Source organism: Crocodylus siamensis, chromosome 15, assembly GCF_052110815.1.
Source record: "Crocodylus siamensis isolate JL-2025a chromosome 15, ASM5211081v1, whole genome shotgun sequence".
In the NCBI taxonomy this organism is placed as follows: Eukaryota; Metazoa; Chordata; order Crocodylia; family Crocodylidae; genus Crocodylus; species Crocodylus siamensis.
The window spans coordinates 31,697,281-31,712,594 of record NC_143409.1 but is presented as its reverse complement, the minus strand read 5'-3'; the positions used below and the strand labels follow the sequence as shown (position 1 = coordinate 31,712,594).

The window sequence follows — 15,314 nt, the reverse complement described above, 5'->3', positions numbered from 1 at the left end:
CTGCAGGCAAATGGAATTTTGTTTCTTTTCTCTTCCCTCTCTAATTGTCACTGCTCCCGGCTTAATTGGCTGCCCGCGGCAGTTAATCGGCACAACCAAAAAACAAGCAAGAGAAAGTCCGTTTCCTCTCTCTTTCTCTCTCTCTCTCTCACTCTTTTTTTTTCTCTTTAATGAGGACTCCTCCGAGCCCACAAGACCAGATTGGTTTCCTGCCCCGTTCCCAGGGGCTTCAGTCTCAGGCCAGGTATGGCAACCGTCCTACTTGCCTGTCATCTTCCACACTCACTTGCCTCTCTCCCCTGGTTCCCTGCTCAGCCCCGGATATTGACCTGGCCACTGATTCCTGCCAATCTGCCTCACCTGATGAGGTTGTAAAGCAGATCTGGAGCAGACTGGGAGCTCCTGCTGTAGCGTGGAGGTGTTATTCTGGCCGGACCTATGCTTGTGACCAGGGGAGCACCCTGAGTTAGTATCCTTTGATTCTTCACACACCTTCCCCCTTAACTCGCCGTTAGGCGTACCTTCTCATGAATCTGACATGACGGGTTCCCCTCCTGTTGTACCTTGTTCCACCATATCTTCATCTTCATGGCATCTCGAGAGAAAGTCAGCAACCGTGTTAGTCTTTCCTAGTTTATGCATGATTTTGAAGTGACACAGTTGTAAAGTTAGGGCCCATCAAATAACATGGGCATTATCCATTTGCGTGGTCTTGAGCCACCTTAGCAAGTTGTGATCGGTGATGAGAGTGAATTCATGCCCAAGCAAATAATACCAAAAATAGTTGATGCCCCACTTTATGGTGAGACACTCCCATTTGACGGTTGCATACCTTCTTTCTTGTGGGTTCAGCTTCCGGCTGGCGTAGGCTACAGGCCGGGAGACTCTGTTGACTTCTTGGGGTAAAACTGCGCCTAAGGCTCGCTCTGAAGCATTGGTCTGTAGGGGAAAAGGTACCTCAAAGTCTGGGGTCCCTAACACTGCATTGTGACAGAGGGCCCTTTTTAGCCTGCTCAAACACTTGCATACTCTCAGCGTTCCATTGAAGAGGAATTCCCCTCTTTCCTTGTAGCAAATCTGTAAGGGGCGCTGTGAACTCTGAAAACTGAGGTATAAACTGTTGGTAATATCCTGCTAGCCCTAAGAAGGCCTCAACTGTTTATGGCTCTGTGGCGGCTTAAACTGGTGCAGGGCTTCTATCTTATCAACCAATGGGTGAACTTGACCTTGCCCTAGCATAAAACCTAGATACTTAGTTTCCACCTTACCCAGGACACATTTTTTTGGATTGGTCATAAGACCGGCTTGGCATAATTCCTGTGACACTGCTCTCACGGCCTCTAGATGTTCCTTCCATCCCTGGGTGTATATTATAATGTTGTCCTATATAGGTGGCAGCATACCGCTGCTGTGGGGCCAACGCCCACTCAGTCAACCTTTGAAAAGTCGCAACTGCCATCTGCAGCCCAAAAGGCATTATCTTGCATTCATATTAAGCCCCACGGGGTGCTGAAGGCCATTTTAGCCCTATCTTCCCTCCTCAGCGGCACCTGCCAATACCCCTAAGGTAGATCAAGCATAGAAATGAATTGGGCTTGCCCCACTTTTTCTAGAAGCTCACTGATCTGAGGCATGGGAAAGGTGTCAAACTGTAATATGGTATTCACCTTCCTAAAGTCCACACAGAGCCGCAATGACCTGTCCGGCTTAGTGACTGCTACGATGGGACTCCGCCACAGACTACGCAACTCCTGAATACTGCCTTGTTCCAACATCTTAGTGAACTCTGTATGGATGGCATCATATCTGTAATGGAGAATCCTCCTTCATTTTTCCCTGAGAACCTGCCCTGGAGGGGTTATTATACAGTGGGTTATTCCTCTCACACAGCCAGGAATTTCGCTGAAGACGTCGTGGAATTCCTCACCAAAAGAGGGAATGAGCTGCAGTTTAGAGTGGCTGGGTCTTTGCAGCCACTGTCCCCCTAGCTCCGCCCCTTCCCCCTCCAAGTCTTTGGAATGGGAAGAGGGGAAGGGTGTGGGAGGGAGCTCATTTTGGGGGTTGCCCAGCTGGTGCTGGAGGGTGGGGCAGACAGATTGGAGCCCCTAATCCCTGCTCCTGGCTGTGCTGACAGACATTAATAAAAATGCTCCACTTTAGAGCACCTTCGTCTGAACCCTCATTATATGAGGGTTCAGATCGTTTCCTGATTGGGCGTTTTTAAAGTGCTCTGCAGCAGTGCACTTCTGTCAGTACCTGGCTGTAGAGTGCTTTCAGTGGCTGATCATACAAAAAACTCATGTCTGCCGTCCCACCTTGGGTCACATACTCTCCAAACTCAGGTTGCTGCTCCTTCCCCCTACCTTCAGGGATTATGGAACTCTATTAACTATATCTAAAAGTGTGTAACAGTGTCTTCCACTTGGGATGAAGAGAAGGTATCTCTCTAGCAAACCAGCAAGTTCATTATAGCTGGAGCCTGAAAGAAGATTTTTTCCCCCAACAATCTTTTTTTCCATTGCAAAACAAAATTTTGTCAAGGAAAATTTTTCATAGGAAAAATAAGTTTTAATACTTCCATTAAATGTTTGCAAATGAACAAATCCCTATGCAAACCTCAGGCAGAATGAACTTTTTAATAACTGGTTTTTAAGTACTCTTCTTTAACAATTTTTATAACAACATTTTAAAAAGTGTTGTTTTTCTTGAGCAAATAACTTGTTTTAAAGTGTTTTTTATCCCCACATTCTCATCCTTACATTTTCTTAGCTTGAATGTGGTGCTGGACTGGTGGGGGAAACTTATCTTCAGAGTCTCACAGGAAACCAGCATTTCCCAACTGGTGTAACTGCACAGAGGAACCTCTCTCATGAACACTTTAATGGCAAAGGTCCTGCTTTTCTAACCAACTTTAATTATAACTGTATGAGACAGCTAATATGGAATACCCTCATTTCTAAATAGGGAACTACCTCAATTGTGCTGAGGCGAAAGAAAAATCATGGGCTGCTTGCAGTGTGTGGCATCATTTTCATAGTCTTTTTGTGGCAGCTCCCTCCCACCCATTGCTGATTGGCCTAGGGGCCCTGTCAGTACTGCTCTTTGCTGCTGATTGGCCAAGAGGGCTCCCACCCCTTGCTGCTGATTGATGGAGAGGGGTGGGGCTGCACAATCAGCAGCCTTCTTGGCAAATCATGAGCTAGGAGTGTGTGTGGGGGGGGGGGGTGGCTGCCATCTTTGCTGCTCCCTTTTATGTTGGCGGTTGCCCCCTCCCCCTGGCAGGCTGTGAGGCCAAGCCACAGTGGCCCTGAGGACTGCTGAGTCCCACTGGGGAGCTGGCAGTTTTATATTTAGTAAGGTTTTTTTTCTCTGGTGATTCTCTGCCAGAATCATGGGATTGCCATTTTTCAGGGTTCATAGAAACTGCTGGTTTTTTACAGTTTCTGTGAAAAACAAAAAATTGTGAATAGGGTAGATCCTTATTTATAAAGATAAGTTTAAGGATCAGAATTAGGCTTTTGACTTCCTTTCCAGCTATACCTATATTCACTGCAGTTACACCAGACTTACGCAGTGTGACTGGAATCAGGTGTGTCATGTGTGAATCCATTCAGCCAGGACCGAAATCCAGTTACAATGTATATATTTTCTAGTTGCACGTGTTTTTCTTAAGGCTTCAGTTCACTTGAATTGCTGGGTTGATTATAACCTGTTACAGGAAAATGCCTGTGCAAAGCACCTTTGCCTCAGGTCGCAGCTGTTGTGAAAGTTTAGGTTATGTTTGAACAGTAGACTAAACTATGTTGCCTAGAATAGGTTAGGCAGCACCCGTAAGAGAAGCAGACTGAGTGCAGTATTTATAGTTGTTAAAGAGAGTTATTCAGAAATATTTTTAATCCTGGATATGCTTGATTTGGAAGTTCAAATATATTTAGACATTTAATTTCAAGGCATTCAATCAAGGTTCTGACCAAATGGCTGGGAAAGATTTTAACTTTAGCCAGCTTCTTTTTGGTGGCTTAGAGACTGGGTACTGGAATTCAAGCTTCAACGGAGACTTCAACTACCTGGACATCTCATGGGAAGAGCCCTTGGCCAAATTGGAACAGTCACAAAGCTTCCTCACATGTGTGGGCGAGCTCTACCTGACTCAAGAAGTCTGTGGACTGACGAGAGGTAAAGCACTGCTGGACATGGTACTAGCCAAAGGGGATGATCTAGTCAGCGACCTAAGAATTGAAGGAAAGCTGGGAGACAGTGATCACAAGCTGATTACTTTTTCTATCCATCACAAAGCTGGCAAGTCAGTTAGCAATGCAGAAGTCCTCAACTTTAGGAAAGCTGACTTCGATAGGCTCAGGAGGCTTGTTGTTGATGACCTAAGGGGCTGTGACTTAATAGGGAGAGGAGTCCAAGATGAGTGGTTGCTCCTTAAGGGAGCAATCTTGAAAGTACAAGGGGTATCTATCCCATCTCAGAGGAAAGGTAGCTAAAGGGCACAGCAACCCCCTTGGCTCAGCAGGGACCTTCTACGTCTAAAAGGAGGCTTATAAAGGATGGAAGACAGGAATCAACACTAAGGAGGAGTATTCTACACTGGTCTGTACCTGTAGGGAGCAAACCAAGAAAGCCAAGGCTGCAACCAAACTCCAACTGGCTACCTGTATCAAGGACAATAAAAAGTCCTTTTACAGATATGTGGGGAGTTGGAAGAAAAGCAAGGGCAACATTGGACCCCTGCTAAACCAAATGGGACAACTGACAACTGACACCCAGGAAAAAGTCAATCTGCTTAATGGGTACTTTGCGTCAGTTTTTCACCAGCCCAGAGGGACCGCGCTGCTTAACATAATGCGGGATAGCCAGGATGAGGGTGAATTTATATCCAACATCAGTGTAGACCTTGTAAAGGAACACCTTGAGAGGCTGGACACCTTCAAGTTAGCTGGTCCTGACAGATTGCACCCCAGGGTACTTAAGGAGCTGGCAAGCATCATAGCCCAGCCACTGGCAAGGATATTCAAGGATATTCGAGAACTCATGAAAAAATTATCAAAGAGACCATTCTTGACAAACTGGCTGATGGCAACATCCTGAGGGACAGCCAGCATGGGTTTGTTGCAGGTAGATCTTGCCTGACCAATCTCATTTCCTTCTATGACCAGGTGACATATCACCTGGACAAGGGAGAAGAGATTGACATCATATATCTGGACTTTAAAAAAGCCTTCTATGGAAAAATTGACCAACTGTGTCCTCAGCTACATCACAGTCCAATGTCTGGGGAATTGGCTCTGAGGTCGGACCCAGGGAGCGGTAAGCGAAAGAAGTTAATCATCGTGGCACTCCGTGACCAGTGGTGTCCCCCAAGGCTCTGTTCTTGGACCTGTACTCTTTAATGTCTTTATTAACATGTGGACACTAGTGTCAGAAGTGGACTGGCCAAGTTCGCCAATGACACCAAACTTTGGGGTAGAGCATCTACACCTAAGGATAGGCTGGTGTTCCAGGCTGACCTTGATAGCCTTAGAAAGTGGGTGGATAAAAACCTGATGACATTCAATACGGATAAATGCAAGGTATTCCACCTTGGGGGGAAAAACCCCCCCTGCATCATGCTTATAGGCTCGGTAGTGCTACACTCGCTAGCACCACGGCCAAAAGGGACTTAGGAGTCATGATTGACCACAAGATAAACATGAGCCACCAATGTGATGCCACAGCTGGGAAAGCAAACAAAACTTTGGCACGCATCCGTAGATGTTTCTCAAGCAAATATCAGGACGTCATCCTCCTGCTGTAGTCGGCCTTGGTGAGGCCACAGCTGGAGTACTGCATCCAATTCTGGACTCCACAATTCAAGAAGGATGTTGAGAAGCTTGAGAGAGTCCAGAGGAAAACCACGCACATGATCAGAGCGCAAGAGAATAGACCTTATGAAGAGAGGCTGAGGGCCATGGGACTCTTCAGTTTGGAAAAGCACAGGCTCGGGGGGACCTGTTGGCTGCTTATAAGTACATAAGAGGTATACATCAGGATCTAGGAGAACATCTGTTCACCAGAGCACCCCAAGGAAAAACAGGGACCAATAATCATAAACTCCTACAAGACTGTTTTAGGCTGGACATCAGAAAAACATTCTTTATGGTCCAAGCCCCCAAGACCTGTAATAGACTCCCTCTAGAAGTGGTGCAGGCACTTACTCTGGACTCATTCAAGAAACATCTGGATGTTTATCTTGCTGGGATCCTTTGACCCTAGATGACATCCTGTCCCTCGGGCAGGGGCTGGACTTAATGATCTTTGAGGTCCCTCCCATCATTACATGTATGAATCTATGAAAATATATGAATATTAACCTTCCTGATTTCAGTGTGCAATATTAAGCAGTACATACATACTAATGATCACTGTAGTGGTGATATAAAAGTAAGAAAACAGGACAGGAATAAGAAAGATATGCTGCTTTAACATGAGAAGCTTGGACTGAAAAGATTAGCCTTTGTCCCTTTTTGCTATTCTGGTGACAAACTATTCTGCAACTTCATCAGTATCTGAGCATCTTCCATTAGTGTGTTAACTGACATAACCAAACTCTAGCATGTGTGATTCATACTTCCTTTTCTCTACCAAGGAACAAAATTGTGCAGTAAGGTTAGAAAAAATTCCCCTGTTTTAAGTCCCACATTTGGTGAGCAAGAGGGTGCAAAAGCCCCCATGGGAACGTCTCCTAGCTAAAAGGGAGGCGTACACCCAATGGAAGGGAGTGGCAATCACCAGGGAGGACTGTACCTCAGTTGCTCGGGGCTGCAGGGGGGTGGTCAGGAAGGCCAAGGCGGAGATGGAACTGGGACTAGCAACTCAGATCAAGGACAACAAAAATCAAGGGGGCAAAAAGAAGGTACTGGGTAATGTGGAGCCTCTGCAAGACACACTAGGAAATCTGGTTGTCGCACCAGATGACAAAGCAACCACTATTTAACGACTTCTTTGCCTCCGTTTTCCTGAGCAGGGACCGAATCAGCCCCCCCACTAGGACTCCCTCTGGCCCCAGGGGAGGTGCACCCAAGCCTAGGGTCAGTGAGGATCTAGTCAGGGAACTTCTGGAATGACTGGACGTATTTAAATCAGCAGGTCCTGACGATCTCCACCCCAGAGTGCTGAGGAAATTAGCTGAGGTCATTGCGGGGCCGCGGCACAGCTTTACGAGCACTCGTGGTGCTCTGGTGTGGTGCCAATGTGGTTGGAAAAGGGCCAATGTGGTTCCCATCTTCAAAAAAGGGAGGAAGGGGTACCCAGGAAACTATAGGCCAGTTTGTCTTACCTCGATCTTGGGTAAGCTTTTTGAGAGAATTATCCTGGTGCATGTCCGCAAGGGGCCAGCAGGGGGGGTTATGCTTAGGGGCAACCAACATGGGTTCATTAGCAGCAGGTCCTGTCAGACCAACCTGGTGGCCTTCTATGACCAGGTCACAAAATCCTTAGATGCAAGGGTAGTAATGGACGCAGTCTTTCTGGACTTTAGGAAGGCCTTCAACACTGTCTCTTACCCAATTCTCATAAAAAAACTAGGGAACTGTGGTGTCAACACCTGCACAGTCAAATGGGTCACTAACTGGCTGGAGGGCGGCACCCAGAGAGTGGTGGTGGGTGGGTTATTTTCGACCTGGACGGATGTGAGCAGTGGGGTCCCCCAGAGCTTGGTCCTCGGGCCCACACTGTTCAACATCTTCATCAGTGACTTGGACGAGGGGGTAAAAAGCACCCTGTTCAAATTTGCTGATGACACTAAGATGTGGGGGGATGTGGGCACGCTAGAAGGGAGGAATAGGCTGCAGTCGGGCCTAAACAGGTTACAGGGGTGGGTGGATGAGAACAGGATGGGTTTCAACACTGACAAGTGAACATGGGCCGACAGTGTGGGGATGCAGTCAGGAAGGCCAACCGTACCTTGTCATGCATCCACAGATGCCTCTCGAGCAGGTCCAAGGAGGTGATCCTCCTCCTTTATGCGGCACTGGTCAGGCCGCAGTTGGAGTACTGCGTCCAGTTCTGGGCGCCGCACTTCAGGAGGGATGTGGACAACATGGAGAGGGTCCAGAGGAGGGCCACTCGCATAATCGGGGCAGCAGGGCAGGCCCTCTGAGGACAGTCTACGGGACCTGAACCTGTTCAGCCTCCACAAGAGAAGGCTGAGGGGGATCTAGTGACCTGTTACAAACTAGTCAGAGGGGACCAGCTGGCATTGGGGAGTCTCTCTTCCCCCGAGCACTACCAGCAGTGACAAGAAATATCGGTCACAAGCTGGCAGAGGGTAGATTCAGGCTAGACATCAAGAGGCGCTACTTCACTGTCAGGGCAGCTAGGATCTGGAATCAACTTCCAGGAGAAGTGGTGCTGGGTCCTATCCTGGGGGGTCTTTAGGAGGCGGCTAGACGAACATCTTGCTGTGGTCATTTGACCCCAGTACTTTTTCCTGCCAGGGCAGGGGGTCGGACTTGATGATCTGCTCAGGTCCCTTCTGACCCTACAAACCATGAAACTATGAAGTTCTGCAGTGGGTAGCATCCATCCTCCCCCTACTTCTACCCCGCATGAGGTCTACTTGGCTCCACTCCAGCTGTGTCACCTGCAGGTGGGGTGGGGGTGGGGGAGGGTGGGCTTCTCCCTCCACTTTGGCCACAACAGCCACTACCTCCTGAACATGGTAGCCAGGGCTTGGGTGCTGATGGCTGGCTGTGGCTGTCGCCCACGGGGCAGGGAACAAGAAGCAGGCAGGATGCAGGGTCCTGTAGCCCTGGCACCTGGGGGGCCCCTCTGGTAGGGCTGGGGGGTGAGGCAGGGGGTTGTGGGTCAGGAGTGAGGGGCACCAGCATGGCTGGGGGGGTTGTAGGTTGGGAGTGAGGGGCACTGCCAGGGGACTGTGGGTCAGGAGTGAGTGGCCCCGGTGGGGATCGGGGACTGCAGGTCTGGAGTGAGGGGCACCAGCAGGCCTGGGGATTGGGCTGTGGCCTGGGAGTAAGGGGCAACAGCATGTACAGGGCACCAGCATATCAGAGCTGCTCAGTGTCACAAAGCAGCTGGAGGACTGCTGCAGCTGGACCCACATCTGATGAGTGAAGGGGCAGGGGAAGCTCTGTTTTTCCATGATAAAGAAATTAAAATCAAATGCCAAAATATATAGGTATGTAGGATGTATTTTATTATACCGATTGAGGCACTGGTAGGCTTCCAAATTGCTTTAAAATTGTAAATATATCAATAAAACGTTGATAAAACATTATGTTCAACTGATGCTTAAAAATATATGTGCATATACAATTAAAATGAAACACTGCTCTCTATATGTACTCTCTCTCTCTCTCTCTCTCTCTCTCTCTCTCTCTCTCTCTCATATATATATAGATAGATAGATAGATAGATAAAGACATAGATATATAGAATGGTGTTTCATTTTCATTGTGGAAAGATGTGGATTTGGGGTTTTTTAATCAAGAATTTGGGTTTTTTTTAATTAGACAACTTGGGGGGGGGCAGTTAAATCAGAGAATTTTGTGTTTTTTAACAGGGAAAACCAGGATCCCTGGTGATGACTGCCACCAAGAGCCAGCTGTAAGTTTGAGGCAATTGATGCATTTAATAAACATAATCACTTGATCACACAAATGATCTGTTCAGACTTTCATAGCTACTTAAATCCTATGTCGTGTTTAGAGCTGGGCTCTTCATCTAACCTATCCTTTATCATCTCTGTGGGTCAAAGATCTGTTTGCTATGAGACAGAGTATATAGCAGTGAGAATGCTGTGCTGTAGTATCAGAAACTTGCACAAAGTCATTGAAATGATCTGCTACAACAGGTTATAAGGGAAAAAGAAGGAAAGTAAGTCAAGTTTCTTACCAGAATCTTTCCTGCTTATTCCTGACTGCACATACAATTAAGATAACCTACTGGTGTCTCTGCTTCACTTTCACAAGTCTCCTGGCACATCGAATGTGTCTTCCTATACATTCCTCAAGTAAGTCAGCCATGCTTACAGGAGCCATCCCATTGACGTTAAAGAATAAATATCCTCAGTACAAAAAGTATTACCACTCACAGAGGTGTAACACATCCCTGACGCAAACAGCCAAAGGAATGGACAGCAATGACAAAAGTACCTATTCACTAACTGTATCCCTTTAAAACTGAAAATGATTCTCCCAACTGTTAGCAGGGAGATTTCTTTGGAACATAACTACAATCATTTTGAAGTATCAGTCTCAAAATAAATCGCATGCTACTTAAAATAAATAGCTTGAACATGGTGTCGTCTTGTTGTGAGCTACTTCAATGCCCATGCATGGCTCAGAATAAGATTGTATGGGATGAGAAGTTCAGTGCACGGACCTAGTTGATCCTTGTGGTATTTTCCCATTAACTATAAGATTTGCATAAGTTCTACTCTATCTTTCTGTGAAATATGAATGCCACATGTTAGGGGCAGAAAGATGGACAGGCAGTCTTGCTTGCTCTGACCCTGTCCACAGTTTATTTAAAGTTTGATTCTGCAAAAGGCTCAGTACTGAGTAACCTAGACTCCCACTGACTTGTAAAATTAGGTTCAACACTGAGAAGATCCACGGCTGTTATGGAAACTGGCACTTGGGTTTATATATGCATGGCATGCTAGCCCATTACTGTGTTTGGGTTCTGGAAAAACATGACCAGCTCTGGCTGCTCCATACTTCTTTCCCTTCCACACTGAACTGCCTTATTGGTATCTTAATACGATGAATACAATGATTTCAAGAATAAGCTCTTTAATTTGAATACGGTGATGAGATGGGAAAGTAAACATAAAGCAACAAAACAAAGCCACTGATTGCATCTCAGTTTCTGGTCTGGAATAAAATTGTTGGCTGTCTTATCTTTAGTAAACAATATTTGGAAGTTTCCCTGTCTCACTGTAGCAAATAATTACAATAACCTATAACTTTTTCAGCTAAATTGCCTCTCTTCCAAAGTAATCTTTGTTTGAAATATGCTACCAATTCACACCCCTCTAAAATGTTCAAGGAACATGTGAATTTCAGGCTTTAGATGTCTTCTGTGGGGGTACCAGGGCAGCAAGCTTGAGTAATTACTACATTTTTATGCCCTGTAAGTGGGGTTACCCCAGTGCCTCCCTGTATACAGCAGTTGGAGGAGTGGAAGGGACTGTCTCATTATCCATAGGAATTGAGACCTCATTCTTACCTTGAGCACAGAAATGAATTGACAGGCCAAAGAGGAAAATGGTGATTGTTTCCCCTTTTATGCAGTAGGCTTACTTGTGAAGTTCTGTGAATTGCTGTTAAAAGCAGCTTGATGAAAAAGCATTGATATTATCTTTGTTAACCCTCTTCATCCTCATCCAAACACTGGCATTAGGCTTGTAGAGAGAGGTCTCCAACCAGTCATGACACTTAATGACCTGAAGCTTGTGCCTGAAGTTAGTTTCATAGCTCATAAGACCCTTCAGTGTTTTCACACTGTAGCTGAGCACTTTAGTCCCCACAGAACGGTAGCAGCTGGGAGTATGAATCATGTACAACAGCCTTTGGTACCAAAAATAACCTCTGTCCAGCCTTCTGGTCAGCAAGCAAACAGCAGCTTCTGCCACCCAATAAAAGGCACAAATGAGAGTCTAGGCTATTGGAAAGTGCATAGCAAAGAAGTGGGGAAATAAAAGACTTTCAAAAGAGAAAACTATTCTGTGGTCAGTGTGGTTACTAATAGGACACTTGTACACATATAGAAGTGGGGGCGGGTGGGAAATGGTGTCTTCAAGGTGGCAAAAGCCTGGAGCAAATTTGAAGAGAAGGTTTTAGCAGCAATTTGAATGCAGGTACATGGAGCTCTCAGGTGGGCTTTATATAGAAACCAAATAATAGGTCTGTACTGGTAAATGACTATATTTGTTCTGTCTGCATACATTAGAGAGCCCAAAAGCCTGAGTAAAAAGGGAGCAACAAACAAACCATGAATCAAGGGGTACTGTTTAGTGAGGCTGCCTCCTAAAGATGGAACACAGCATGTTTTTCACAACTTTATACTGATGCTGTATCACACCATAAATAACTCTCATAATAACAGGATCATTTTTTGCCATCAGCCTCCTGTTACTTTCTGCTCCATCTGCCTCATTCCCAGGGTGTGCTCGTTGGGTTGGCTTGGAGAGCTAAGAGTATGCTGGGACAGTGAGACGGGTTGAGTGCTCAGGCAATCGGAGATCTTGCCATATGACAAAGGAGGCATTTAAAACATGAGTTTCATGCAGAGTGAGGGCTTGACTGGGGCAAGCTGCAGAGTGACAAGCAGAGAACCAAAGCACAAGAGAACAGCAGACTCAGGAAAATGAAGTGGCCTCTCTGTGTGAATGATCTGAGTGCTAGTGAGCAGAGGGAGGCAGGCAGGGTGCAGTCCTTTGAACACAAATGGCTACTGTGCCATCACCTGCAGCTCCTTGTATCTGCAACTCTTAACTATATCTGGGTAGCCACTGTGGGCAAGAGAAGGGACTGCTGTGTAGGGCAGCCTCTGACTCAGAAATGTGCTTAAGGGGAAGAACAAAACAGTATCCCTAACCAGTGCCTTGTGAAACAGTGAGTAAGGGTTCTTGCTAGCTGGTAGTGCTTGCTGCTGGCTGGCAATGCTTGCTCTTGTCTATGTGATTTATGTTGTTGGCTGATGACAGCAAAGGGCCATATTCAGTGGTCCTACTGATGGCTCAGTGCTGCATGCTCCCAAAGATTATACCCTTGACACCATAGAGACTTTGGGTGATGGGTAGTGTGACCCCAAATATGCGGGTAACTCCTGGATTACCTGCATTACTGTGTGAAGTCTTGTGCTCAGAGTGATTTCTGCTTCACATAAATGAATGCCTGATAAAAAATAAACATTGCTCATTAAGCATGTTCTAAAGGTCTTCCAACTACAAAGCAAAAACAAAAATGTTAAGCCAAGCCTGTTTGTAATTATGAAAAGCTCACTTTATAGCTCCTTTCAAAATATCTTTTAAGTTGTCTGGAGTGACTCATTGGTGCCTGCTGAACATCATATGATTGAAAGGTGTATTTTGAAATGGAACCAGACAGATGGCTATTAACCCTCATTCAACTACAGCTCCAACTTTATTCATGAATTAGTCTTTTGGATTAAGAGTGGTCCAGATCAACAAAGGAACCTGTGCTTTAAGTCACTCTATGGGGTGCATCTACACATTCATTAATGCATAGTAGTTATTTCACATTTAGCTTAGTACTTGCTTACTGAAGTTACTGTGCAGTAGCACCAGTGCACATTTTTTTTAGTGACACTTACTGCACAGTAGCCTAATACTACTGTGCAGTAGTGTATTAGCATAGTTTTTGCATGGCACTATGCTGCACAGTGTTATTAGGCTATTGCACATCAAGTGTCTTGTGTAGACGCACCCTAGGTGAATAGGCCCTAGGATTTATAGAACAATCCCCGGTGGTGCAGAAACCACAAGCAAGCTGTAGTCCAGGGAGCACACTCCACAGGTATTTTATTAGCTTTGGAATGAGATGTAAAATGTTTGTTTGGTTTTGGGTGTTTGTTAAGAAAATGGTGTGCTCAACATGCTACTATGGTCATTTTCAAATTTGTAAGTCTCTTAAAGGTGACAAGTAGACAGGGGAAGAGAAGGAATGGAATGGAGTTTATACCTTCTTTGGAATGAAAGCTTGCAAGGTGCTTGGCTTATACATTTACATACCAAAAATCTTTACAAAATATATTCTGTTAATTTTTTATCTTTACAAATACCTTCTCTGCGGTGCTTGCCAGTGTTTACATAGTACATACTTCTGGTTGTCCATCCTTTAGGGAAGAGAATGAGTTGGTGATGTGTTTTCTCCACAGGAGATTCCTTCTCTTGCTGCCCCCCTAGGGCAATGGCTTTAATTTGTTCTCAGCAAGGGCATTTTGCCGGAATCTAGAACCCAGCACTTTGTATGTAGTAATAAAAACTATTAAACAAAATAGGGAAAAGCAATATTAGAGTAAGCTGGCATTGCCTGAATGCTGAATATTCATTTGTCTCTGAGTAACATGCTCTTTGTTGTTTTGTTTCTTGAGCAGTATGTACTGAGCCAATAGATGGAGGGATATATGAAGAAGATTCAAATCAGATTCTAATATGATAAAACCATAGATCACTGTAAACCATTTGCCTACAGAGGTGTTGGTGGGAATGGAAATTGCTTTTTCACTGACAGGCAGTGTATGAAGAATTGCTCTTCACTAGCTGAACAAATCTATCCATATGGTGGTAAGTCGCACTGGCCTTTATTTTGACTATTGCCTCCTTGGTATGGCTTCCTCACCGTTTATGTGTCTACTGGCCCTGTAAGCAAATTCAACCTGAACATCCAATCTTATTGGATCATTAAAATTCTAAAAATATCTAAAAGCATTTCTAAAAAAAGAACAAACTGCTTGTGGTACATATACATATTGAAAGGTATGAAGCATAATATTGTCACGTGTCTTTCACCCTCCTTTCTTTAGTGGGGAGAATAGTGGAATGGATGGCTTTTCTTGTAGGAACGGTTATAGAAGATGGTGGAAACTTCAAGTTCAGAATCTGGGAATAAGAATAATGTTTCAATGCAACAGTGATGAGTACTCAATCCATACTTTAAATAATTTGATCAGTCTTTTGAGCAGACATTAATATAGTACCTGTCCGAAAGTTAATATCTTATATAAGCATGTTCTATTCATTCTTGATATGTTTCAAAGTCCTGGCCATTAAGTATCATTTACCACACTCACCTTTCCTCCACAAATCAGCCCTGCAAAAGTCAGGGTACGTGTCTTAAGCGGGGTGTGCCCATCTCTGTTCAATGATCTGCTCCTGCACCGCCTCAGCGCGGGTACCTGGTCTTAGGTTTTAAGTAGCCTCATGTGAACCCCAGAAAAGTCCCCAATCACTTCTGGAGAAACCCCCATACTCACCTGCCACGACTTCAGATAGATCTTCAGTGGAGGAGGTTCCTGTTGAGGATACCTCTAGAGTTGTCATGTCTCTTGGCAGATGTACATGGGGCTCCAACCTTCCCTACACCCCGGCCATGTGCCAACCTTCAAGACAAGCCTCAGGATCTCTTGCGGCTAGCCCTTAGATGATGTCTTCCTCGGTTTCTACGCTTCCTCCTTTGTGGACAGATGTCTTGGATTCCCACTAGGCCCAGAGGGTCTTGGAACATTCTGCCTCCAGACATGTTCCCTCTGACACCCCAGATGCTCCAAGAAGGATGCTG

General features: G+C 45.4%; 1 protein-coding gene across 1 annotated transcript in view; it reads right to left on the bottom strand.

The window, feature by feature from the left end:
• The window catches only part of CA12 (carbonic anhydrase 12), a 68,700-nt gene extending 53,624 nt beyond the window's left edge, over positions 1-15,076 (bottom strand). The window contains exon 1 of the mRNA XM_090029590.1: positions 15,010-15,076. Coding sequence (XP_089885716.1) covers positions 15,010-15,076 — 67 coding nt within the window. The remainder of the gene's footprint in view (positions 1-15,009) is intronic.
• Positions 15,077-15,314: the final 238 nt, after the last annotated feature.